The 27,626-nt window shown below is 35.8% G+C and overlaps 2 protein-coding genes across 5 annotated transcripts; both read left to right on the plus strand.

Moving 5' to 3' along the window:
* The first annotated feature begins 453 nt into the window (after positions 1-453).
* On the plus strand, positions 454-27,356 carry LOC115967469 (protease 2-like). Its single transcript, XM_031086606.1, has 10 exons — positions 454-604; positions 698-1,185; positions 20,906-21,252; positions 21,475-21,766; positions 23,234-23,392; positions 24,085-24,450; positions 24,909-24,974; positions 25,122-25,170; positions 25,593-25,716; positions 27,040-27,356. The coding sequence occupies exons 1-10, from the start codon at positions 457-459 to the stop codon at positions 27,128-27,130; spliced, it is 2,130 nt and encodes a 709-aa protein (XP_030942466.1). The 5' UTR covers positions 454-456; the 3' UTR covers positions 27,131-27,356.
* LOC115967557 lies at positions 3,334-13,241 on the plus strand. 4 transcript variants are annotated; one of them, XR_004086489.1, is made up of 7 exons: positions 3,334-3,553; positions 3,793-4,903; positions 5,001-5,054; positions 8,227-8,393; positions 9,120-9,204; positions 11,616-11,804; positions 12,841-13,240. XR_004086489.1 is itself a non-coding variant. In XM_031086837.1 (4 exons), the coding sequence occupies exons 3-4, from the start codon at positions 3,897-3,899 to the stop codon at positions 5,041-5,043; spliced, it is 1,050 nt and encodes a 349-aa protein (XP_030942697.1). In that variant the 5' UTR covers positions 3,334-3,553; positions 3,793-3,804; positions 3,862-3,896; the 3' UTR covers positions 5,044-5,054. The 4 variants fall into 4 exon arrangements, 2 of the variants coding, with proteins under 2 accessions (XP_030942697.1, XP_030942604.1); XR_004086509.1 differs by lacking the exon at positions 8,227-8,393 and having other exon boundaries at positions 12,841-13,241; XM_031086837.1 differs by lacking the exons at positions 8,227-8,393; positions 9,120-9,204; positions 11,616-11,804; positions 12,841-13,240 and having other exon boundaries at positions 3,793-3,804; positions 3,862-4,903.
* Positions 27,357-27,626: the final 270 nt, after the last annotated feature.

Below are 27,626 nucleotides of genomic sequence, written 5' to 3' on the forward strand. Positions count from 1 at the left end.
GTGCTCTTGAAATACCAACCAAACTATATGTGAAGTAAGTCTATGTTATTGTTAATTGATCACTCATTCTTGATTGCGAGTGCTCTCTCGAATATATGAGAAAGTCCACGATGGTTGCATTTTATTATTTCCAGTAAACAATGAATTTCCTTTCAATATAGTTTATACTTTATATTAGGAAAAAATAAATAAATAAAGAATTAGGCAAATAATTAGAAAGCCGGCACATTCGTATTTAGATATGTTGGTTGTCCAATTATGGAAATACGGACCTTGTCAACCGTGGACACTGTACTTTGTCTTGTTGTATGACTATGACTATGATGTCTGTAAGCTCCTGAGTGTTGAGTGCAAGGAGAGAGAGAGGAGGGCCACGTTCTGTTCTGTTCTTATCTGAGTTGGATCTCATCAGGGTGGAAGATGACGACGACGACGACGGGAAAGGGCAACCCTCCCATGGCGAAGAAAGTGAGTCAGTTGATGGAAATGTTGGGGGACGTGAGGGTCGACAACTACTATTGGCTACGCGATGACTCTCGCTCCAATCCTGAGGTTCTCTCCTACCTCAAACAAGAGAACCATTACACCCATTCCATCATGTCCGGTACTACTTCACTTTCCTTCATCCTACTAGTTAGTACTATTACTATTACTCTCTCTGCTAATATCAAATACTCATTCTCATTATATGCTATAGATACCAAAAAGTTTGAAGATGATCTGTATGCCGAAATAAGAGGGCGGATCAAAGAGGACGATGTGTCTGCGCCTGTACGCAGAGGAGCTTACTATTATTACCATCGGACTCTTGAGGGCAAGGAGTATGTTCAATGCTGTAGGCGTGCTGTACCCAATCCGGACGCCCCACCTTCTGTTGCCGACACCATGCCCATGCCCGATGCTCCTCACAACGAACAACATATTATCTTGGACGAGAATGTTAAGGCTCAATCTCACCTTTTTTATAGCATTGCTGCGTTTAAGGTTAGTCCCAATCACAAGTTGGTGGCTTATGCTGAGGATACTAAAGGAGATGAGATTTATACTATTTATGTCATTGATGCTCACACTGGAGCTCTTATGGATAAACCTCTTGTTGGTGTCACTGCCTCTCTTGAATGGGCTACTAATGGTGATGGGGCTTTTGTTTACATCACCATGGATCAAACTCTCCGCCCTCACAAGGTTCTACTTCTACTTCTTAATTTCTTCTATTACAAAATTATTGAATAGCAGGAACACTTAGGTCCAACGGAAACCCAGCACACTTAAGCCTTTTTCCCTTCAGCTACTGCAGCCCAAACTCTATCAAACCCACACACAAAGCCCAACTGGCATTAAAAGCCCCATTTAATTAAAAACCTTAAACCCACTCCACTCAGATTCCCTCTAACACCACTCGGCCCATCAGTTTTTCCAAAACCTTCAAATAAAAAAAACCAGCCCAACAGCTCACACGAATCCCAATTCAACCCCAAAATTTACCAACAATCCAAAGACTAAAAAAACCCCCACGTCATTCTCTCTCAATTTTGTCTCTCTTTCTCTCTCAATTACTCAGAAGTTTTCACAGCCTAAGCAAACCCACTAGGCACTATCATACATACACCCAACACCATTGGCAAAGGGGCAAAATTTGGTATTTAGACTGTTTTTAGAAATTTTTTTTGTGAATAGTATGTGCGTCAAATTAGTTAGTTAGTTGGACTGATTTTGAAACTCGAGTTTGCCAAACACGATTTTGGGCTGGAAAGCAAACACTATAGTGGCGTTTTTTTAGTGCCTATAGCAGCGTTTATAGAAAACGCCACTATAGGGCAAATATAGTGGCGTTTTTGACAAACGCCACTAAAAAAAACGTCACTATAGTTTGAATTTTGGGCCAAAACTCGAGTTCCAAAATCAGTTCAACTAACTAAATAGTTTGACGCGCATGCTATTCACAAATTTTTTTTCTAAAAACAGTCTAAATACCAAATTTTGCCTTGGCAAAGGACGACAATGAGTTGTCGAAAATAATGCCGGAGACGCCATCTAAGACGCGTGGCCAGCACATCAAGATCGTTGCTGCAAATACTTAGAAGCTCAACAAATTTTTCTTTGATTTTATATTCCTAATTTCCAATGTCTGTCTCTCCTTTTTGCTACTAATTTCATCACTGCTGCATGATTACTCTTCTCTCTTTTTGTTTCTAGCACTTCATTTTGTGATATATTTGATGGATGGGTGATTGATTATGGGTACTAGTATGTAGCTTAAATTTCTTTGATTTTACTGTTATGGGTTTTGCAAGGTTATTCTTGGGGTTTCTATTTGAGGGAAACAGAGAGACAAATTTTGAGAGAGTTCTTGCTTTACCTCTTATGGGTTCTTTGAATTTGTCCATAAAATTTTGTTTCCATTTGGGTGATGCTTTCTTCTCTAGCGAGATCTGGTCTTAGCTCTAATACCTGGTTGACAGTGATGATATTGGAGAGAGATTGGAGCAAGGAAAGGGAAAGAAAGACAAATTATAAAGAAGAAAAAATTGTATTTAACGTGTTGGCCATGGGTATATGAGTATGACGGTGGGTAGGGGTGTGCAGAAAACCCACCGACCCGCCAAACCCGACCCAACTTTTAAGGCTTGGTGGGTTGGGTTGGGTTACAAAAAAAATTTTATGGTGGGTCGGGTTGGGTTTGGATCATAAAATTACAAACCCGCCAAACCCGACCCACTCATATTTAATATATATTTAAAATATTTTTTATATTTAATTTTTTAAAAAAATCAATTGTAGGGCACTTATATATATATATATATTATATTTAATAATTTAAAAAAAAAAAACCAGCTGTAGGGCAGCATTTTCTCAGTCCCTTCTACTAATACTAATTTACTATATATATATATATAATATTATATAATTAATAAATTTTTTTAAATAGCCAGTTCTTCCTATCCTATATAAAAGCCAATTAGTTCACACAAATTCTAATAAATTACTATTATTGTTTAGTCATTAGTGTTGTTTGCCTTTAAGGAGTTACATTGATATATTAATATTTTTTTTTTCTAGACAATTTAATAATAATAAAAAAAATTGTCAAACCCATGGGTTCAACTCGACCCATGTGGGTTGGGTTGGATTTATATGATGGGTTGGGTCGGGTCGGGTTGAATTTTTTTTTACCCATCATGGTGGGTTGAATCAAAAAATCTCCTCAACCCGACTCAATTCGACCCATGCACACCCCTAACGGTAGGTTTGCTGGGTCTAGAATTGAGATAGAATGAGAGAGAGAGAGAATGAAGTGGGTTTTTTTTAGCCTTAAGATTGTTGGTCTGCCAGATGTCTTTCATCTATATTAAAACTGAGAAAACATGAGAGTTTGAAACGGGGCGGGAGCCGGACCCATTTGTCCACCGCCTCCATCCTAATATATAACAACACCAAACACAAACACAAACAAGCAATACGCTCTCTGCTCTCTCTTTTTCATAGTCGTCTGTTTGTTTGGCTTGCGTCGCTCTGTTTCTATCCGATCCTCTCTTCGCAAAGCAAATTGCAAGTAAGCTCTCTCTCTCTCTCTCTCTCTCTCTTGATTCGATTTTCTGTAATTTAGGGGTATTGATTTTGCTTTGATTAGTTTAGATTGAATCCCATGTTACATTTGTTAATTTCGTATATATGGAATTCTTTGATTCTTTGTCTTTTAAGGCTCTGAAAATTTGGCGGTTGTTAGTTTATGCCATGGTTAGGGTTACGGTTCTGACTTATATTCTGAGAGATTTGTTTTGTTTTATGTAGAGTTGGCCATGTCGAATTCCAGATTTTCAACACCGAAATCATCGAGTGATGAAGATTCTCTTCCATACCAGAAATTTGCTTGTATTCTCGTACAAGGTTCTCGTATGGCTTTGGAGTGGTATGTCTTTAACATCTCCGACGATGTTGAGCACAATCAGGCTCCTCCTCCTCCTGGTCCTAGTCCGTTTCTACAAACAATATTTCATCCAAACTCCCACCAGCAGCCGCATATCAAACCTGCAGTGATTGTACCTTCAGGAAGGAAGTGTTCCGTTTTAGGATCCAACAACACTTTATACCATATAGCTGGCCGCGATTATTGTGCTTCTGGACGCGACGATTTAGTGTCTCGCTTTGACCTTACCAATACCAAAAAATCTAGGCAAGAGTTTCTTCCTCCAATGCCTTATGGCGTGTCGTTAGCGCATGCCCTCTTTCTTGGCAACAAGCTTTATTGCCTAGGTGGTTATCAAGAAAACAAACCCTGGGCCATGGCTTACGACTTGAGTCTTGATAGATGGGATTCTCTAGTGGATCCTCCTCGCCGTCCCAAAAATATTGATAATAGTTTTTCAGTGGCTTTAGAGGTCCCAACCCCAACTATTGTGGTGGGTTCAACTTTGCAGTCTTCTCCTCTCCAAATCTATGATGTGCATACCAAGTGTTGGAGACGACATGAGTTTATAAACAAGGATGGCTTTTATCTTTTCCCTCGGGGACAACCTGTGGCTGTTGATAGCAAGTTTTATTGGTATGAATTCAACTATCAATGCCTAGCTGCATTTGATGTGGTCACAAACGAGTGGTCATTGGCCTATGTCCCTATACATGACAGTCATGAATGTCTATTGGATGGAGAGATCGATTCACCTCCGCGCTTGGCTCATCTAGCCGGTGATGATTTCTGCTTGTTTTGGGGATCCCCCTGCCAGCATTACGACGAACCTGGTGCCCCTCGTGACAGCGTCACATCTCGCCTTCACTGCCTGAAGTTTCGTATTTCCAAAGTTCACCCAAAGCAAGGATCAACTTTTCGCTTGGATGCCTCTATCCTGTCATGCCAATCCTACGTTGTGCCTTGGGTAAAGCTCTTTCTTGATGGCTTCGTGGGGTAAGTATGCATCTCTTTCTCTATTTGTGACTCTTTCTTTTCTGTAATTTATATGCCTCTGCCACTCTAATTTTATATATTTGTTATTTTACTGCAGGGACGGTCATTTGGATTTGGGATACAACTGCTTGAAAGTTTGACAACATGAGTGGTATTTTTGTGTTTGCCTTTTTTTCATTTTCCCCTTTTGATTCTATGGAACAAGATATTAGTGCTGTAATCCTTTTTTTTTTGGTTAATTAGTGAAGTAATCCTTTTGTAACCTCCTTTTATTCTTTTGATAGAATATAGTTGCATTGAGTATTGTGGGTATGCATACTTTTCCTTACTACCTGCTCTTTTCTAAATTCATGAATTTGTTGTTGGTGGTGGAAGGGGAGGGTGTGAATTGAGGAGGATTACCTCAGAATTTTTTATTTAAGTGTTGCTGCAGTGGTTAATAAATATTCTCAGTTGTGCAATGCACAAGGTAACTTTTCTAGATGGTCTATTGTGTACTACGTTTGTACTGTAATGAACTGTAACTATGGTAAATGGATAATTCTCAATATCTAGAGTAAATGCTGTGATGTAGGTGTAAACATTCTACTTGACTAATACTAATGTGAGGTAGATATATTCTTCATTTAATTTGTGTATGGAATTTAGATAAAATTTCACGAAAATGGAAGGCCCCTGGTTCTCCCTAACTTTAAACATGTATTTGAATTGATGTTTATGTCAACTTCAATCTCCTATTTGCTTGACCGTTAAAATGATGCAAACCCTTTTCCCAATGATAGATTGATGGTTGTTTTTAGTATCGATAAAACGGGATTTATATACCTTTTTCATGGCTTTATGACACTTTTTATTTGGGGTATGGTGGGGGTGATGTTTGATTTTTTTTGGAGAAGAATTTTCCAATTTAAGATTAAGAACACTTGTTTGAACAAACTCTGACTTGTGCATTCTTCTGCTATTGTCAACACCTTAAATCGCTTTGAACCCTGCCATTACCCCCTACATTTAGGAGGATGAGGAAATTTTGATTTAGAGTTGTTAAATAGAGGGTTATGGGTTTATATTAAGAATTAAAAGGTGGGTAGATGAGTTATTTGATGATTATTTGATTGAAGAAAGTTTGCAGAGTTTTAAGGTGTTGATGGATAAAAGAAAGGATTGATTAGGGGTTGTAAGAAATAAGGAAATGGAGATGATTCTGTGGTATTTAGGGGCTGGATGAACAGTACTAGAAGAAAAGAATTGCTTCAATTTTACCATCCTGCACCCTTGTTGTGGATAGCTTTCTCAGTATCCAGTTGTGATTGAGACAACCCAGAACATCCATTATTAGAGAAAGATGAACTTAAGTATTCCATAGATAACTTTTTAAGAATCAGGCATTAATTTATTCAAATTTCATATCCTAAGCAGGTTTTCATATATTCAACAGGAGTAGCACGTTTTACTTGTGTACGCAGATACTTTTTTTTTTTTTTTTTTAATAATGAAATCTGTATGCAAATTTTTTATTTGTTTCTTTTGATCAACAATCTTCAAATTTTAAAATGGAAGCAGATAAGAGCAAAACAAGGTTTACGTACACCATTCATCAATTTACATTCTTAGCATTCATCAAATCCTCAAAGATGGATTTAAAATACACCCATAATGAATTGGGACATAGTGATCACCCACTTTGATGCCCAGCCCTTTAGCATCTCCATTCCATGATTAATAAGAGACTGTTTTTGTGAAGGTGTCTATTTTTGTGAAGTTCAATGACAAGTCTTTTGGTATCAAATATGCAATTTGAATTCGAGCTCTTGTTATGTTGTTTCTTTCTTCCTTCTTATTGTTTATGACATGAGCATCAGAGGTATTAATTTATTAAGAAAAAAATCTTAATAGAGATTGTGACTGTTATTTCTCAATTGATATTTGTGTCAATAACATTGTTCACAACCACAAAGATGGCAATTTAATGGTGCTGTATACGTGCTTAACTAAAATAATCTTATCACATGTGATTGCCCTCATGAACAATTTGACAAGCTTGATCTCTTTGCCTTCAGCCCCCACCAAAAAAAAGGGCTTAATTTCTGCAATCTGTCCAGGTTGCAGAAAGTTGATTTATTGGTGGTAAGCGATAAATAAATAAGACTAATTTAATATTTCACTATATCACAGATGGCTTTATATTCTTTGCACCTATAGTTGATTGATCTTATGCTTTTTTTTTTTTTTTTTTTTTAAATACGTTTTAACTGCTTGAATTAGTTAGAGTTTGCTGAAAATCATGGAATTATTGAAACATATGATTTTGTATGATATAAGATGGCTGGGTTTAGTGAGATTGTAGATAAGTGGTCTAGTGATATAGACAATTTGGTTTGATTGAATACTCATTACTATTGTATACAGCAGAAGTCGAAGTCAAAATTTTGACTTAATTCTATGATTTTTCAATGCCATTATTCTTTTAGCTCGTTTTAAAAGCATTAACGCTACAACAAACTTGAGTTTTTTCAACATATTTATATCCATGGTCACTAAAAAATGTAAATAAAAGTTTAATTTTCTACGGTTGAGTACAACTGTAGAGTAAAAATAAGGAAATTCATAAACTTATTTCTACAGTTGTTATAACTGTTGAAAAAAGTATTAAAAAGTATTTGGTTTTAGTTTTTTTCTTCAGGCACCGTAGTAAAAGGGGGTCAAAAGAGAGAATAGTTTAATCAACAGTTTGATCAACTGTGGACAAAATAATTTAAATTTTGTATCAACAGTTGTAAAACGTTGGAAAACAATAACACTATATTGTATAAAAGCTCATTTTAAACTCAAGAGTTTAAAACATTAAGGGGCTCTCTCGCTCTCGCTCCCGCTCTCTTTCATAGCTCACATCTCTCTCGGCTCCTCACAGGTTCTCTCTCTCTCTCTCTCTCTCTCTCTCTCTTCCTTCCTTGTGTTTTTATGTTATTTTCTCGGCAACCGAACAGAGTTTTTGACTTTGGTTGATTTTTCTTTGCTTCAGATTCACCGAGTTGGTACAATCGCATCCAAATCTTGCATATATTCACACTTTTACCTATCCAAACCTCTGATTAGGTATCTTCTATACATTGATGAATCCAATTTCACATTCTCCTTGAAAACCTAACCTTCAATTTTGTATTTCTTTGTTTTTCCATAGATAGCATAAATGTTTTGTTTTTGATTTTGGATTTTTTGTATGTAACTTGTATAATTAAACTGCAAATCTAGAATTATTGTTTATTAATATAATTACTCTTACTATATAATTTAGGTTTGTTTTTCAATGGTGTTTTGGAATTCAGAGTTTGATTTTGGTTTTGGAGATTAGTGAGAATTCAGGGTTAAAAGTTTTGACCTTGAACCTGTTGTATCGGGATAAGTATTTGCATAGAGAGAGGAAGGGAGGGCTTGGATTGTTGATTCCAAAACAAGGACCGAAACAAGTGGAAGTGAAGGCTTAGGAGTTTGGGTAATCTAAACTTTTAACATATGTATACGTGTCATTTTTCATGTTGGAATTGATCATTTGAACTTCATTTTGTGGAGTATAGAATTGTGCAATTGTTTTTTTATAAGCAATTGTTGTTGTAGGAAAATTGGATGTAGAATAAAGATTGTCACGGCATTCCTTGCATTTGAATATAAGTTATACAACTTTCTATTCAAAGGTTGCTCGAGCATTGTGATTATTTGAAGATTTGGATTCCTGTTTCTGTAGTTTCTGGTTTTTATAAATTGTAGTTACTAAAAAAATGCTTATATAAATAAATTGTTATTAGTTTCACGAATCCAGTTTTGCCATTTTAGTAGAATTATAAACCACTTGGAAATGTCTCATGACCTAAAACTCTTTTACCTTCTCCTCGTGGAACCATGATATCAGCCATACCACATTTTGATAATTTAAATGTGTGTTTCTAGGTTAGCTTCATGAATTTGGTCTGTTCATACGTTCTGTTAAGCTTTTATCTGCTTGTCAATGTCTCATTAGCTTAGCCCATATACTCCTTTGGCTTGTCCTGTTAACACCAAAATATGAGTTCTTAACACTTTTTTAGTGTGTTAATTCCTCTCTATTAAAATTGCTGTCTTTCTCCAGGTCACACAAAGGTCTTGCCTAACATCAAAAGCATTAAAGTAAAAATTAGATTCTTTGCTCTTCTTTATGATTAAATTACTGTGGTTTTTGTTGCAGTGTTCATTTGGTGGAATTGCAAGGTACAGGTGAACTATATGCTATGAAGGCAATGGAAAAGTCAATGATGCTGAACCGTAACAAGGTATGAATATATAAGAGAATTGTTATTTGACTGTTTAAAGAAACCTAGCCATTTCCTTTCTATATGAAATCAATGTAACAAAAGAGAATATTTCTTTCAAAATCCTTTTGACTTTTTTTTTTTTTTTTGTATGTGTGTGTGTGTGTGTGTGAAATAAATCCTGATGACTTATATTGGGTCTACAAAAAGGTATTTGGTTTCATGATTATGTGGCTTAGAATTTGTTGCTCAAATAGCACCTCCTCCCCTTGTAAGAGCAAGGTGGGGTTGAGGTCGTCAATTCAAGACCCATCTGGTAGGCGTGTAATTTATCAAGAAAAAAAAGGCTTAGAATCTGTGGCCTTCTCTTGCATTTGAAAGTTTCATGAATTTCATTAACTCCCATAATTGCGAAGACGCATATATGCACAACTAAAAACATTTTAAATATGTATGTGAATGAAAAATGTGTTATGTTTTCACCCTCTAATGCAATTTGGGGTTTTTGTTCAATGGCTTCTATGACTGAAAATTTTGAATGTTTTGTTCTCTAGGGCGCATTAGGTGTTTTTATTTTTAAAATTTTTTTTCTTTATTTATGCTTAAGACATTAAGGTACTGAACCTACATTAAGGTGGAAATACTTATCATTGTCAGGATTACTAGCTTAATCCTTTGGATTTCCTCCCTGCAAAGTGCAACAAATAAGTTACATGCAAACTCAAGGTATATGCATGTTACTAATCTCTCAATTTCAAGACCAAATCCAATTCCTACCATCACTCATAATCAAGGTAGTCTCTGAGAGAGAGAGAGAGAGTAAAAACCATTTTACTTACTTAATAAACCTGTTATATGCTGAAGGAACCCGTTGTCTCTTCTCTGGGGCTGTGATGTACACAAAAATTTGAAACACAATTTAGATTGCTTTTATCAATTGTAAGTGCAATGCTTTGAATACAATTATAGGCATAGGAATTTGTTGCACAATGAACATGTGTATGATTAGTATTATTAAGCATTGAATATTGACTCACTATAATCTTAAATATACTGGGAAGCAGTCCAAAAGTTCATGGTCTTTTAACATTCCATCTGTTAAACAATGCTGTGGTCCCTTGCTCCTTTGGTTTTTAGGTACTTCAGTACAACTTCTCAATCATGCTCCATCTGTTAACACATGTTGTGTCCTGGTGTATTATTGAATCTGGATTAAGTTCGCATAGTCTAGACCTCTAAAGGTAGCCTATTTATCCGAGTTCTTAGGGAAAACAAAATTGGAACTGTAAAAGACAATGAAGGTTCTTACGCTACCTCTGCTATGAATTAATGATGAGTCAAATTAGTTAGGTAAAGTCACCATCTTTGGAGAGTCCGTGGATGAGTAGAGAATAAAATCATGTGCTTAATTTGGGTACTGAGAGATTTGCAAAACTATTAAACTTATATTATATGACCCATGGCCTCAATGATGAAGTAGGACTTGTCACCATAAAGTTGAACTTAGGAATTCTCCAAGATTGGAAAAAATTAGGCATCAAGAAATTTAGGCTTTTCTTATTCATCAGAAAAGAGAAAAAAAAGTATTGGTAACTTACACATGCATCTAGTGAGACAGGTATGGGTAGGAGGGGGAGATAGAATCCATATGTTTGGTAGGAGGGAAAATGGAGAAGGGGAAAGGGTGGGAGGTAGAGGTAGAATCCATATGTTTGATATGGGGAAAAAGGAGATAGAGTGGGAACAGAGGGGGAATCAATAACCCTCTAGACCGATCAAATCAATCCTATCCAAAAGTGGGTAGATTGGTGGGGAGATGGAAGGGGAAGGGAGGGGTTGTTTAGAAAGAAGAGTAGAAACTCACTTTTATCCCCTCTTCAAATTTTTTTTGAAATATGGTGTAGCTGTAACTTATAATCTTTACTGCATTGCCTGCTTTTCACTTTTCCTCTTTTTCCACCAAACAACATGATGGAGAGGTGGAATTCTCTTACTTTCACCTCGTTTTGCTTATCACCTCCCTTCTCATTCTGCCTATTTTCTATCCCTCCAACCAAACATTTACATGGTGTAAATTTTTATTCTTCTTTTTCTTTGTTCTTTTGGGTGTCATAAATATGCAATAAAATCACCAAATTTCTTAACCAATTAGGACTGACTAAGCCACATTGAGTGAAATCTGGTAATTGAATGAGTGGTTAGGCTTAGGATTTCTTTTTGGTTGGTGGGTGAGGAAAGATTCATGGGTGCGTGGGGAAGTAATCAGTTTACTATGTAGGACCTGAAAAAAGGAGCGTACCCATGTACTAGGTGTAAAAGACTGGTGACTAAAAGTTTAGCAGTTCAATTTTTTTAGGAAGTGGATTTTATAGTTTTTCATGACATAGACCTTTCAGTGCGGGCTCTAACTGCTTTAATGTGGCCTTTCTCAGGAAATATGGGCTTATGGTTAAGATACAGTTTTGTGTGTGGCAAATGAATTCTATACTGAAGGTGGAGTGGCCTTTAAACGTCCACTCTGAAGGAGAAACGTAACATTTTTGCAAAGTTTCACAGAATCTAAAACATGGCCCCATTTGAGCTAGCTCAATCTGATCGTTCTTCTTAACTTTACCAATCAGGTTAGTTTGTTAACTTTACTTGTTCTTTTAAGTAAAGGGTTTGTTACTTTTTTTTTTTTTTTTCTTTTTTTGTGTAATCTTTGGATGGTTGGGTTTGTTTGACACTTTTCTGTTTACATTTCAAGCTGCCATTTTTTTGGTTAAGAAAGGGTAAAGAGAAATGGTTTTGGGGATATGTGATGGTTCAATAAATTTTCCAGCTGCTAGCTATGTTTTGAATACAAAATGTCACGGTTGAAAATGATATTTTTCCAACTCATAATATCCATACAAGAAGAAGGTCTTGCTTTATTTTCTTATCAAACCACGTTGGTTCTTGTGCTGTGTCAAAATCAAAGTAGCATTTCATGTGCTTGTTTAAAAGTTGTTTCAATTTCGTTAGGCCCAATGTGGGCATTTTCCAGTGAGAAGTAACTTTCATTATAACTTCTTTTGTGATGTTTAATCTCTTTTAATTTCTTCATAAAATTATAAGTCAGATTAAAGCTAAGAATAGAAGATATCACAATTTTCCAAACCTGAAAGAAGTTGGAGATAATTTTCTTTCCATCTTCATTATGTGGCTGCTCCAATTGCTTGAAATCATGATGACTGATTCTAATGACCTGACACAGCCTCCTAGTTCGCACTGTAAACGGTTGTGGGATGTTGAAAATTACCCCAATTTCTCCTGCCATGTCTGCCGATCCTAGTATTGACAAAAACTGAAAAACTCGTATGAGTTTGGTAAATAACATAAAAAAATGTGTTATGTCTTGCAATAGGCATGGCAGAATCTCCCCTGCAACACCTTTTCCTTCTTTATTTATGAGATGAGGGGAGGGCAGGCTTTTCTTTTCTTTTTCCTGGGGGGAATGGGGATGATCATTAGGGAACTCACTGCTGTATTTGTATTACCGCTATATGGTAATTTATTTATTTTTTTATGCTCAATCTTGTGCCTGTACAATGTTGATATTTGAGATGAAACTCTTCTACAAGTTACGGAAATAATTCACAGTTAATTATTGAATCTTTTGTTAATTTTCCATTGCAGGTTGTTGTTGGAAGTGTATGGAAGAGAAAAATCAGTCTGTTTTGTAGAGAAAGTTCATTCTATTTTGGCTGGATACATCTTCGTGTAGGTACAGTATGAGCTATCAGCAGTCTGTCAAATGCTATGTTTTGCAAGTTTTGATTCACCCTTTGCTTCAAGTGCAGAGCAGATCTCATGATGATGATTTCCAAAATTCTTGGTTTGTGCAAAGTAAACATGTGACTTCCTCTTTACTTTTCTAAATATTCTTTGGTTCACTATGACGTCATATGAATGAAATTACTGCTATATGTACTGATTAGAATGTACAGGTGGTAGAATTTCCAGGAAAATTACTTTTGTCTTGCTCTAACTGTGAATCTGTTACCCTCTTGGTTGTCTTTCTTTTTTTATACAATTCTTGTTCTCTAAGCTATGCATGTTGGACTGCAATGATGGTTTTGAATCATAGGCCTAAACTATGCAGGAGTATCTATATTCACCACCACCAATGTATTAAAGTTTACAAATTTAGAGTTCCCACATTGTGATCGTAGTGTTATTGCCATCTTTTTCAGTACTAACTACTAATAGTAATACTAATACTTTTGCTTTATGGTGGATAAATAAGTTGGGTTAAGTACTTTGGTGTTACACAGCCATCGTCTTCCATTTTTCACTGATTTATGTTGATTTCTTAAACATTAAATAAGATTCATGAGTTGGTGGAATTGCCTTTAAGGCTTTAAGGCATCCACAGCTTTTTGAAAATATTGGAGTGAAGCCTCCCAAGGGAATTTTGCTATATGGGCCTCCTGGTACTAGAAAGACACTCATAGCAAAGGGTATTGCTTTAGTTTTTTTTTTTTTTTTTTTTAATACTTATTTCAACGGTTTCAAACTCTTGAAATTTATCTCAAGAGAACATATATTTCAACAGTTTTCAATAATATTTCGACGTTTAATAATTGTTGATAAAGGTGAATCACATTTTTCGACGGTCACATAGGGTGTAGAAACAAAGTTTCAACATAGGTTTTAGTGGCGGTTTTCAGCGGTCACTTAAACCGTCGAAAATACTTTTTTCGACGGTTTCTAATAGTTTTTTCGACGTTTTCAACCGTTGAAAATAGCAAATTGTCTTGTAGTGTAAGTTATAAATCGTTAGTTATTTAATTAACTTAATCTTTCATGATATATAGTTTTCATGATATACCATAAACATCATGGCTAAAATGTTTTATTTCTTTACTAATATATGCTAATAAGGAATAAAAGTAAAAACTTAAAAAAATTACATTTTAAACCATATAATTTTAGATAAAATAAATTTAACCCTAAATTTATTGTTTTTTTTTGGGCAAAAATGCAAAACTGACTCTCTAACTTTCACTGTTTTTTATTTCAGTCCTTTAACTTTCATTTTTGTCAATTCAATCCTCTAACTTTCAATTTTTTGTCAATTCAAGGCTCCGTTATTGCTGCCGTTAGAATCACTAAAAACGACGTCGTTTTGCTTGGTTTTTTTATTTTTTATTTTTTAATTCGGAATTAAAATAAGAAAAATCAGAAAAAAAAAAAGAAAAAAAAAATAAAACATTAAGGGGTCATCGTTCCCCTTCCCCTGAGATCAAAAGAAAACCAAATACCTAAAATCCCTAACCTGTGAAACTTTGAGAGAGAGAGAGTGAGCCGGTTTGAGAGAGAGAGAGAGAGACTGAGTTCACCACCACCACTTCGCCGTGAAAATTCGCCGTGGCACCTGAAACTGTGATTGAGAGTGTGCAAGACCCGAAATCTGATATTTGGGCTTTTGGGTGTGTGGTGTGTGAAATGCTTACTGGGAAATCTCCTTGGGATAGAGAGGAAGAGTTGGATACAGAGGAGCTTTTGTGGGTTATAGGCAATGAGCGCGTATTGCCCAAAATTCCAAGTGGGATTTTGAAGGAGGCAAGGGATTTCTTGAAGGCTTGTCTTGTGAGGAAACCCATGTTCAGGTTCACGGCTGAAACGCTTTTGGATCATCCTTTTCTCGCTGGCGTGCATGAACCTGAGCTGCCCGTTGTTCCTAATTCTTCTTAGACTGAGGCTGATTTTGAGCATGGTGGTTATTCTTTTTCGGATGATGATGATTCGACCTCTTGTTTATTTTGTGCAGAAAACAATGCATATTTTGTAACTTGGTGCATATTTTGTAACTTGAGACAATCAAAAGACTGAGAGAAGACAATCAAAAGATTCCATTGTGTGCATATTTTTTGTACTTATGAATTCTGTGATGGCAAAATTTTGTGCAAACTGTGGTGTACTTATGAATTTGTATATTTTGTAACTTGCTTTTTGGCCAAACCAAAGGAAATTACATCAAAGTATACATTCACTCACATAGTAGGCAATTTGTCAATTTTCATCTATACAAAGTCTATCAGCATATTAGGAACAACATTCTCAAAAGTGTCCTTCAAAGTGCCACCTGCCATTCAAAGTCTAGCCAGTTAATGTTGTTCCAAAGTTTGAAACAATGTCCACCAATTCCATACCGGATAGATTACATTACAACAATCAAAAGATTCCATTGTGTGCATATTTTTTGTACTTATGAATTCTGTGATGGCAAAATTCTGTGCAAACTGTGGTGACTTATGAATTTGTATATTTTGTAAATTGCTTTTTGGCCAAACCAAAGGAAATTACATCAGAGTATACATTCACTCACACAGTAGGCAATTTGTCAATTTTCATCTATACAAAGACTATCAACATATTAGGAACAACATTCTCAAAAGAGTCCTTCAAAGTGCCACCTGCCATTCAAAGTCTAGCTAGTTAATGTTCTTCCAAAGTTTGAAACAATGTCCACCAATTCCATACTGGACAGATTACATTACAACTATCATAAGTAATCCAATTTACAGCATAACAAATGATAACATATTGAAGTAAGAAAATTTAAGGAATCTGTCTACATGCTAAGATTGTTTTGATTAGATGAAAATTGACAAACCACTAAGTGGCAGCAACAATTATATTAATATAAAACAAATCCACATCAGTGCCAGCAGCAGCAATTTTCATCTACCAAAATAAGAAAAATTGAAACAAATCCACCCCTGCCTTGCCTTTTCACTTTAACTTAACAAAATAATTTCAATATTAGTCTACTTGCTTCAAAAACTAAATTGCCTTAATAGTTTGGCAATAACATCACAAAATAATAGCCGTGTGACAATGTTTGGCCAATTACATAACAAACTATGCCTAAGTTCTGAAGTACTGTTCCTAGAATTAACTAAGTTTTGCTGATTTGTTGACTATTAAAATTTCTGCAACTTTGTTAACTACCATCAACTCCTGCTCTAGATCTCTTCGAGTTCCCCTCAATGTTGACAGCCTGGATGTGAAAAGTATAAAGACATTAGAAGTTGACAACAAAAAGATATAAAAGTAATATATGTGAACATTAGTAAAGTGAACAAAACAAGAATTAACACTACAGGCTAGCAAATATATTTATGTTTTCTTGCTACATGTTTTCTTACTACAGGCTAACAAAACAAGAATTAACACTATATGTTTTCTTGCTAAGTTCTATGTGATACACAAAATTTTCCTATATTCCATTGTTGCCAAGCTAAATATATTTATGTCACACATACATTGCTTTGTTGGCTACTAAATGCCATGTCTACTTGCACTCTAAATCCCATGAAGTGCTCCTCAGTGCTGGCGGCCTGCATGTGAAAAACATTAGCAATGTGCATAATTTTCTGCATTAAGGAAATAATTGAAATGAATTCAAATACCCTTTTTCTGTCGCTACTTGTTGCCTTGCCCTTGCCCTTGTCAGTTGCCGCCTTGCCTTTGCCCTTGGCAGTTGCTACTCCTAGTGGTCTTTGATTCATCCTGTAAGGGTTATAAACTTCATCTTTATCATTTCTTCTTCTATCAATCTTAGGTCGCCCTGGCTGAATTTTATGGATTGGAGGAAGTATTGCATCTCCATCTACTTTCGGCCACAAATTAGGACCATTGCATGGTTGAATGAGATGCAAATATAAAGCAATATATGTATCCTTCTTATAGAAGTCATGCACATAATCCTCAGCATGTTCTTTCCTGAAAGCTATTACGTGCACTGCATGCTTATAAGGGATCCCAATCAAATCCCAGCAGTTGCTAGCACATGAACGTTTCTCTACATCAACCACAAATTGCTTGCCACCACTATTCACCTCCCATCTCGTCCCACCTGACCAAATAGATGTGCAACCAATACTAGCCTCTTTACATTTCTCCAATTTTTGCTTGATCTTGTGACAAATAGGGCCTTGATACTTAGCCATTGAATCCCTATTCCCATGGATCCTAACCATGAGATATCTTCTAATGGTTTCAAGCATATTGACCAATGGCTTCTCTCTTGCTTCCACCATCTTCGAATTAAAAGTCTCACAAAGGTTATTTAATAGCATATCACACTTTGGATAATAGGGAAAAGTGTGCCTAGCCCACTGCAACGAAGATTTACTTCTTAAATCATCACAAGCTTCCTTGCTCACTATTTCCATTTGCTTCATATAACTTTCAAATGCTGCTCTTGTTGATGCCTTAGCTGCCCCCCACAACAAGTCCTTTAACTCCTTTCCTTGATGGTTCTTCTTGAAGTTAGCAAACAGATGCCTCACACAAAATCTATTGTATGCTTCTGGGACCACATTAGCTAAAGCAGGAAGTAAACCTTTTTGTTGGTCTGAAATAAAGCACCATCCATGGTCTCTCACAGACCCTATATCACCTATTAAATTCTCCAAAAACCATGTCCAAGTCTCCTTATTTTCTGCCTCAGCAACAGCATAAGCAATTGGGTACATACCATCATTTCCATTTATACCCACAGCTGCTAGAAGTTGGCCAGCAACTACACCCTTCAAATGACAAGCATCTAAGCTTATCAATGGTCTACAATGTCTAACAAATCCCTCTTTACATGCAACAAAGCACACAAAGACACTCTTAAAATTATGACCAGGGACGACAACTGTGACTCTAGCTGTGGTACCTGGGTTAGATCTTCTCAACTTCGCACAATAGCGTCTAGCCTTGGTGTATTGCTCATAAAAGTCCCCTTTTACCATGCTTCTAGCAATGTCTCTAGCTCTATATGCCTTCGACAAGGCTAGCTTCACAGTAACATCTTACCCCACTGCAGCTACCAAATCTTTAGCTTTAAATTTAATATTAGTCTAAATTTGATTAACATACTTTTCTGCCACCCAATGTGCAGAAACTTGCCTACTATGGAAAGATCTAATGCATGTATGAGTATCATACAACGCACTAATTTGGAAGTTTGCCTCCTTATCAATACCTGCAGACACTTTCCAAGGACAACCTTTAACACATTTATATCTCACCCTAGCCTTCTCATTCTTTGACAACTTGATTCCATATCCATGCTTCAATTTGTAAGCTCGTGCAAACTCTTTAAACTGCTTGTTGTCGCTAAATGACATCCCTAACACAAACTCAGGATCCTTTAAGCATTCACTTCTAAATTTAGGTAATTTTTTCTTTTGCTCACTATCAGAGTTGTCGGGAGAATGCAACTGGTCCGAGGATGCATAGTCGGATCCACTTGGAATTTCGTCCAACGGCCAATTAAAAAGAGTTGGAACTAGATCTAGGTGGGATAGTGATTGGTTTGCAAAATTAGGTGGGTGTGACAATGGATGGATGACATTTGTGAGTTCTTGTGAGGGCTGATTGTTATGGGTTATGGTGGGCTGAATTGTGTAGTCATCCACAGTAATTTCATATAATTGTTCATTGGCTGGGTCATCATAGTCAGAGTCATACCATTCATAATCCACATCTCCCACGGCACCATTCCCATCCTTGGCCCTAACACCATTCCCTTCATCAACTACATTACCACCCTCCTCAAACTCATCATCTGCAAGAGCCTCATCCCCATCCTTAACATCAACTTCATCAACATCAACATCCCCATTCTCCACATCAACTTCATTATCATCACAATCACCATCAATGTCATCAACACCCACACCCTTCACACCAACACCACAACCAACCAAATTTGCAGCATCAACAATACTGACATCCCTAACTAACAATTGTTTCTGAACAGGGGTTGAATGTTCTACATAAATGTCTATTTTAGGATCAATGGGGTCAAGACACTTAAATAATTCATTAGTATCACCATCAGTAGACAAATATCTTAGGCCATTGTCAAGATCCAACCTAGGCACAAGATAATAAAACTAGACATAATCCAATACCCCTAACTCCGCACAATAATTCTTAACCTCTGGTACAGAAAAGCAATCCAAATCCACATTATCATATACTTTCACCTTGCCACCTATATACGTCCTCTTCTTAACCGAGTGGTGCAATACTCCATTGTAGTGAAGAACTAATGTAAAATTCTGACCAATCATCTTCCCTTTGAAAGTTTAAAATAAAAAAAGTCAGCACACAAAAAACATAAATATTTTAGCCGACAAAGACAGTGTTAAGCAACCCCACACACACTATTAGCCCAACAGAAAAATAAAGTGCTGACATCGAAATACCCCACACAACAAACAATTCCTCCAAGTGGGGGACCAAATTGTTTCGAAACAATAAAATGCATGTGAAGATGTTCAGCAAACAGACAATAAAATATATATTATCCACTCAAAAAAAGAAAAAATAAACCATATAAAGTAGATTATCCCATTCTCACCTAACAGTCAACAAAGTCCAACATAAACAAACAAAATGCAAAAAAAAAAAAAAATACTTTTCAACAAACACACGACTCATTGTTCTGCTACTACATATATCCAAAAAAAAACACACTAAAACTATTCTTGTGCTTATTCTTTGCTGAGTGAAGGTATTTATGAGAGAAGTGTTGATGGGTGAAGGTATTTATGAGATGACCCATTTATATACAGATTAGTTTAGTTTAGTCATTAAGCTGCAAAAATATACCTGCAAAGTGGCTGGGAAAGAAGCGGAGGACAGGTGAGGAGGAGCTACGATAAGGCAAGGCAGAGCACCGATTCAGAACTCCATCACGGATTCAGTCAAGGCAGAGCAGCAAGGGTGGTGGTGGTTTACACGGCAAATTTTACGCTGGGGTGGTGGCAATGAACTCAGTCTCTCTCTCTCTCTCAAACCGGCTCACTCTTTCTCTCTCAAAGTTTCACGGGTTTTAGGGATTTAGGAATTTGGTTTCCTTTCGATCTCAGGGGAAGGGGAACGACGACGTTGTTCCCCTTAATGTTTTCTTTTTTTTCTTTTTTCTTTTTTTCTTATTTTAATTCCGAATTAAAAAAAAAAAAAAAAAAAAAGAACGGCGTCGTTTTAGTGATTCTGACGGCAGCAGTAACTGCACAGTAACGGAGCCTTGAATTGACAAAAAATTGAAAGTTAGTGGACTGAATTGACAAAAATGAAAGTTAGATGACTGAAATGAAAAACAGTGAAAGTTAGAGGGTCAGTTTTGCATTTTTGTCTTTTTTTTTTAAGAAACGAATCATATAATTTATAAAGTACCAAATTAAACTCCGGAATTTAAAAATAAAAAAAAGTAACAAATTAAATCATTAGCTTATAATAAATCCCAAACATAATTTTGTTAAATTTAAATAAATGGGAAAAATTAAATTCTCCTCTCTTCAGGTATGGAGGAATGACGAAAAAGTATTTTGTATCAAATGATATTACATCATCCGTATCAAAATCCAATAAATAAGAAACGTGTGTAAAAAATTTACCTACTAACATATGTTTTTCATTTGTTAGTGAGTTATTTAATTTTTTTTTTCTTTATGAATCCTCCCAATAACGTATATCTCTCTACTATATAAGAATATGATAAGTATCCACTGGGGGTGTTGTGTGTGACTAACCAATTATTCAAAAAAAAGAAAAAGAAAAAGAAAAGAAAACCCCAAATTAACAATATGTCTTGAATTAGATAACTATAGCTCAGAATTTGGAATTCGCACACTCATTCTTGGTTTTTGTTCCTTTGTTATGGGTATTGGTCTGTTTCTATTGCTCACAGGCATGGTTACATAAATTGGGAGAGGAGCAATCAAGTGATACCTGTCTTTATCACGAAAAAGATGATACCTTTTCTCTTGATCTTCAAGCTTCTAAGAGCAAGAGGTTTTTGTTTGTTGCTTCTGAAAGTAAAAATACAAGCTTCAACTTTTATCTTGATGTTTCAAAGCCTGAAGATGGACTTCAAGTTCTCACACCTCGTGTAGACGGCATTGACACCTCAGTCAGCCATCGTGGGAATCATTTTTTTATCAAGAGGAGGACTAATGAGTTTTTTAATTCTGAAGTTATAGCTTGTCCTCTGGATAATACATCTGAAACTACACTTCTTCTTCCACACAGGGAAAGGTAACAATCCAATCGTAACATACCATGATGCAACAGCTTACACAGATGTTTGTGCAAATTTATCATTTTGTGAACTTATTTGTTGTGTATCACTGTATCCATTTTAGAAAATTTTGCATGGAATGTAATATATCTTTTGTAGCTACTGTTCCCTCAACACTCTTGGAGGGCATGAGGTTCCATGGTCTAAATAAAAGCTTATTAAATTTGAATTTTGTCCAGTGTAAAAATTCAGGATATACAACTCTTTAACGATCATATCGTTGTATATGAGCGCGAGAAGGGCCTACCAAAAGTAACTATTTATGGCCTTCCGGATGTTGAAGAACCGCTTAAGAGCCTTCAAGGTGGTCATACAGTTGAGTTTGTGGATCCTACATACTCAGTGGAACCATCAGAGTCGCAATTTACTTCCAGCATTTTACGACTTGACTATAGCTCAATGAAGACTCCTCACTCAGTGTATGATTATGATATGAAGACAGGCATTTCTGTCTTGAAGAAGATCAAAACAGTAAGTTATATAACCAAATTATTGTTTTCTGCATTGACTTCTGATTTGCATGCTCAAAATAGTTGTTATATTTGTTTTTTCTGATCTTTTCTATGAGTATGATTTGTCTATGGATATATGTGTGCGTGTGTGTGTGTGTGCATGTGCGTGCAGGCATTCATTTTCCTGTGTTGCAATTATAAATTAAGTTGGAACATACTAACATTGAATTGCAAATTTGAATACTTCTGTGTGTGTGATTTGACTTCATGATGTACATGCTTGCTCATTTTATTAATCCAAGAATCCTCAAACGCATGGGATGGCAGAAAAAAACATATATTAAATCAGTGAAATTATTCTTGAAAAAGCTTATTAAATGAGGATACACAGACTTTGCTGGTGGGTTTTTTAAAGTAGTGTTTTAATATTTGTGGAAAGAGATCAAGAAAATGTGGAGTTAACCAAGGAAGCCAAGCTCACAATGCCAGTTACAAATACAATATTAATCAATACATTTCAATTTCCTATCTCTTTTAGTAACAAATCCTGCTCTGTAATTTCCAAAAATGTCAAAATATACTTCCTGTTCAAAACTAGCTAAAACAATCACATGGAATTTCTGACTTTATGGGATTGAAGAATCTTGAAGACTGGGACATACACAATATATTTTTTTTTGAAAAGTACACACACAATTCTGATTTGAGAGCGTTGAAGTCTGCGTATATTCCCACACCTCCCCCCCCCCCCCCCCCCACACCCCCCTGCCCCCAAGTTGTTTTTGTTTATACATTTGAAGTTTAGATTGATCTGGACTGAAATTTGAGAGGGTTTGATTTTATTTTCCGTTGGTTGGGAAAATAGCTTGTATCACAAGTATGCAGAGTTCAAGTAATAAAAAAAAAAAGTAGTTGGATCAAATGGTTTGGGCTGTTTTTTTTTGGTAAGTAATAAATTTTAATTGAGAAAAATGGAAATTTTTATGCACACTGGGAGTGCACATAAAATACTCCTAAGAGGTACAAAATACCAACATTGGGTACAAAGACACAGTGAATCAATAAAATCTGAAACAGAATTTGAGTCATTAGTGCCTATGATGTGGGATCACTCAAACAAATCTCTTAAGAAACCAGGTTTCAATTCTAGAATAGTTGACCTCCTTGTCATTAAAGGTTTGGTTATTCCTCTCCTTCCATATTGTTCACATTAAACAAAGAGGGGCAATCTTCCACACAAAGAGCTTCTATAATTATGTAGAAAATATATGTAAGTAATGGATTGGATATCTATGCTGATTGAATTCTTTGCTTGTGAAATAAAGAAACAAAAGGGAAATTTGTGCACAGTATCTTCATTTATGCTTCATAGCTACTTTTCTGATGTTTAATTAATTCCTTTTCCTTAATGCCGTATATAAGTTTTTTAATTATGCTAAATTTTTTATGCCATTATTCATTTAATTTTCTTCTCTATCTTGCTCAGGTGTTGGGGGGTTTTGATGCATCAAATTATGTTACTGAAAGAAAATGGGCAAATGCTCAAGATGGTACTCAGATTCCTATTTCAATTGTTTATCACAAGGATCTAGTGAAACTTGATGGGTCAGATCCATTGCTACTTGGTGGCTATGGATCTTATGAGGTAATAAAAGATTTCATCATTAAATTGTAAATATTGGCATTATCGGGGATTTATATGCTTTTGGTACCATAGTGATTATGGAAAAAAGGCTACTGATTCCTTTTATGTAATATTTTAACAAAATATGATTTTCAAAGATCAAAGTAGTTTTTTTTGCTACATAAAAAGGGTGAAATGGAGCTTCCAGCTGTGAGAACCCTACTTGGGCATGATGAGAGTAGTTCCTTTTCCCACTGAAGAACCAATGCCTAAGATGTCTAGACAGTAAAGGGCCTGCAGGCTATAGCCTAACCTTAGTCCTACCCCTTGAAGGTTTGAATTTAGGACCTATCCCATTCCACGACCATAACCACTGGGGGGTAGATCAAAGTTGTTTTTGAACATTGTGTGTGTGTGTGTGTGTGCATGCATGTGTGTGCATGCGTGTGTGTATAGGTCACTGCTTCCCAATCATGGGAAATAATGCATCAGTCAATTGATACTTTAAGAAGTCTGCATTATGTACTTGACCATTATTTTTTATAATTTTGTTTCATGCTGATATGTTTATCAATTGGACTGATCATTTTAGTTATGTGCATGCAAATTGGTCTGGATGCAATATCCTTCCATTGGTTTCTCTTGTTTTCCAATTGCACTCAATTGTTTCACATAAAATCTCTCAGTAATCCAGAACCACTTCTTCTGAACAGATATGCATAGATCCCTGTTTCAACGTATCATGCCTGTCTTTGTTAGATCGGGGTTTTGTTTATGCAATAGCTCATATCCGTGGAGGGGGTGAAATGGGGAGGCAGTGGTATGAGAATGGAAAGTTGTTTAAGAAAAAAAATACTTTAACTGATTTTATTGCTTGTGCTGAGTACTTAACAGAAAGCAAGTACAGCTCAAAGGAAAAATTGTGCATTTGTGGAGGAAGTGCTGGTGGATTGCTCATTGGAGCTGTCCTTAACATGAGGCCTGATTTGTTCAAGGCTGCTGTTGCTGAAGTACCTTTTGTAGACGTGTTGACTACAATGCTGGATCCAACTATCCCCCTTACTACTTCAGAGTGGGAGGTATATTTCTTTCTCTTGTGAGATTCTGAGTTTATTGCTATGTCAACCTTTGAAAATGTTTAGATTTTGGGTGATAGTGAATATTGTTTAGTTTTCTACTTTGTTTAATTCCTGCAAATATAAACACGGATACCATATGAATACATCCATGCATTTACCATTTGATGAGACTCTGTACCAGTGGCTATGCCATACATATGACAAATCTCTACTCTAGTTTTGTGGACCATGTTATATTGTTATACCAGATTATGTGCTCTAGAGATACTGGAATGCTTTGAATAGACTGTTGCATTTGCTATTACAGTTTCTGTCCATTGTTCATGGTCCTTCTGGTCTGCTTTCTCACCCTGTGTCTTTCAGATTTTAATTGACTTTGCGTGTAGGTCTATTTCTATATTATCCGTTAGTGTTGTGTAGACAATTTTGTTCTAATTGATTCCTATCTCTTTCTGCAGGAATGGGGCGACCCGCGGAAGGAAGAGTTCTACTTCTACATCAAGTCATATTCCCCTGTTGATAATGTGAGTACTATATAGTTGACCAGTATTCTCTGAACCGTGAAGCTAGACTGGTCATCATTTTTCTCCATTTAAACATGATGTCCAAATTGTGTATTATAGAAGATTTTGATTTTCTGTCTGATCTGACCTTTAAATATATTTGTACAGGTTAAGGCACAAAATTATCCTAATATTCTTGTCACAGCTGGTTTAAATGGTAAGATTAAACGCTTCACTTTTTGTGTAGAATTTCAATTTTTTCATTGTCAGTACACAGATTGCTATAAATTGGTTCTTATATATTTTAGTTTTGGCAAATCATCATACAGCAAGTGCAAAATTTTCAAATTGATTAAGTTTTGATCCTTACTGACAAGTACCAAAAATGGTAAGACGTTCAAGATGCTCAGTCACCCAATACGCTTTGTGACACTATCTTACTGGATACAATTTGGTCAAATTAATGTTCTTTTGGATGATTATCATAGGTGGGGTAGATTGTGTAGTAGTTGCTGGTTGCCGATCCACCATTATGGCCCACATGCATAATGGACAATGAAGATGGATGTTATAATTTCATATATGATGCATATGTTTCTTTTCCTAGCAATCAATCTGAATCCTAGTGCATTGTGACAGATCCACGTGTAATGTATTCGGAACCTGCTAAGTTTGTGGCAAAACTAAGGGATTTGAAGACGGATGATAACCTACTGTTGTTTAAATGTGAATTTGGTGCTGGGCATGATTCAAAGTCGGGAAGGTAACACTTCTTTTGGTTATTTTTATTTATCTTAAAAAAAAAAAAAAAAAAAAAAAAGGATTTTGGTAACACTTCTTCTGGTTTTCACCTACTTCTATTCAACTTATATATAATTCAAATTTTTTATACAGGCCTTATTACCATCTCCAAACTCTCTCTCTCTCTCTCTCCCTCTCTCTCTCCACCTCTTTCCCCTCTTCGTTCATCTCTCACTCTCATTAGTGTCTTTGCCACCCCATTAGGATGGCAAAATGCCTGTATCTTGATCCGATCTGTCCTACCCTGAAGAGCAGTCAAAGCACCCACGATTGAGCCATTTTCCGTTCCGTTTTCATTCCTATTTCATTTCCCTTCTGCTTTTCTAATATTTATATTTTCTCTCTCTCTTATTTAATTATTGAGATCTAAGTTTTGCTTATAGGCGGTTAGAACAGTGGTTAAGTGATTAAATTCATGATTTCCTATCAAAGTAGGTAGTTCTGAGTTCTAATTTTTTTCCATTCTACCAACAATTTAAGAGTTAAAAAATTCAACATGTTAGGCCCCACTTATTATGGGAAGTTTGGACCCAATCGTGAAGGGGAGTGATGGAATAATGATTAAGTAATTAATTTCATTATTTCCTCCCAACTTAAGTTCTTGAGAAAAGTGGTAGGTTAAAATTGGTAATAGAAGAAAAATATTTAGTTAAATCAAGAAGAAATATAAAAACGTTTAATAATGCTACCTTAATGTTGCTATCTTATGTTGAGGCAAGATTGTTGGTACTGTACTTTCTTAGGGTTATATTTCTTTAAGATCTGCTATTGCATGGTAAAAACTGATAAACTGAACAATTAACCCAGCTTGCAAATTATTTATAAAAAAAAAATAAACTTTCACAAAATTTTAATAGTTGTTTATTGATAGTGATAACATAGGATTATATTCCTTTAAATTTTTAATATCTATGGATTGAAGTTATTTTCTCAAATTCTTTGAATAGTTCATTCCCAATTTTTTTCTAAGGTTCTTGTAATGATTTACAATGACAATGATGCTGATGGTGTTTGGATTGGTTATGCTAACGAGCTCTAGCTCAAATGATACCTCCTCCCCTTATAAGAGCAAGGTGGAGGATGAGGTTGTAGATTCAAACCCATTCATGCATGCCTATTTTGCTGTTTGAGATTGTTAATTGTTATGCTAATGGGCCTGTGTGTCTGCTCTTGCTAACTCCTTCACCTCTCGATGGATAATCTCTAGAGCCATTTTACATTTTTCCAAAATCCAAATGCCTTACTCTCTAATAACTTAATTGTTGTATTATTATTTTGGTTGCAGATTTGAGAAGCTTCAAGAAGAATCATTCAAGTATGTGTTTATAATGAAGGCTCTCAATATGATTCCTGACCTTGGATGTGGGCAGAAGTGATGAATTGCTGCCTTAGGAGATGGAGCCATGAAAAGAATCCACTTGTGAAACAGTGTTATCAACATCTTGAGTAATAGTTTTGTATATTGAGTGATTATTAGAATCTGAGCGGCTTAACCTTCTCGACGATAATTTGCTCTTCTAAATGACATTTGTGATGAGTCCTCATGCCGCTGGTTTTTCAGTCAGCTGTTTCTCATTCATCCAAAAAAAAAAAAAAAAAAAACAATAAGGAAACATTGTGGGAACCATATGCAGTGCTCATAGATAGTATTGATCAAAATATCTCAAATCAATAATGTCAAGACTTGGGCTTGTTAGTGGTAGCTTACTTTTCGTTGTTTAGTTTGCCTTCAAAAAAATAAGTTGGTAAGGACTAAAAGCTTTAATCTAGTGTTTGTTAGCTTGTGCTCTTCTAAAGTAAACAGGAAATTTCCTATATTGTAAGTTAAGGAAAAAACTTAGGTGCTTTGGGAGCAATGCTCCCTCCTCTCAC

The sequence above is a fragment of the Quercus lobata genome, chromosome 1 (genome assembly GCF_001633185.2).
Source record: "Quercus lobata isolate SW786 chromosome 1, ValleyOak3.0 Primary Assembly, whole genome shotgun sequence".
NCBI lineage: Eukaryota > Viridiplantae > Streptophyta > Magnoliopsida > Fagales > Fagaceae > Quercus > Quercus lobata.

Excerpts from the sequence above, each read along its gene's own strand:
- LOC115967469 (XM_031086606.1), top strand. The coding sequence starts at position 457 with ATGGCGAAGAAAGTGAGTCAGTTGATGGAAATGTTGGGGGACGTGAGG. Across the intron at positions 605-697 it reads CACCCATTCCATCATGTCCG|ATACCAAAAAGTTTGAAGAT; the intron begins GTACTACTTCAC and ends TATATGCTATAG. Across the intron at positions 25,717-27,039 it reads CATGATTCAAAGTCGGGAAG|ATTTGAGAAGCTTCAAGAAG; the intron begins GTAACACTTCTT and ends TTTTGGTTGCAG.
- LOC115967557 (XM_031086744.1), top strand. The coding sequence starts at position 3,801 with ATGTCGAATTCCAGATTTTCAACACCGAAATCATCGAGTGATGAAGAT. Across the intron at positions 4,904-5,000 it reads TTTCTTGATGGCTTCGTGGG|GGACGGTCATTTGGATTTGG; the intron begins GTAAGTATGCAT and ends ATTTTACTGCAG.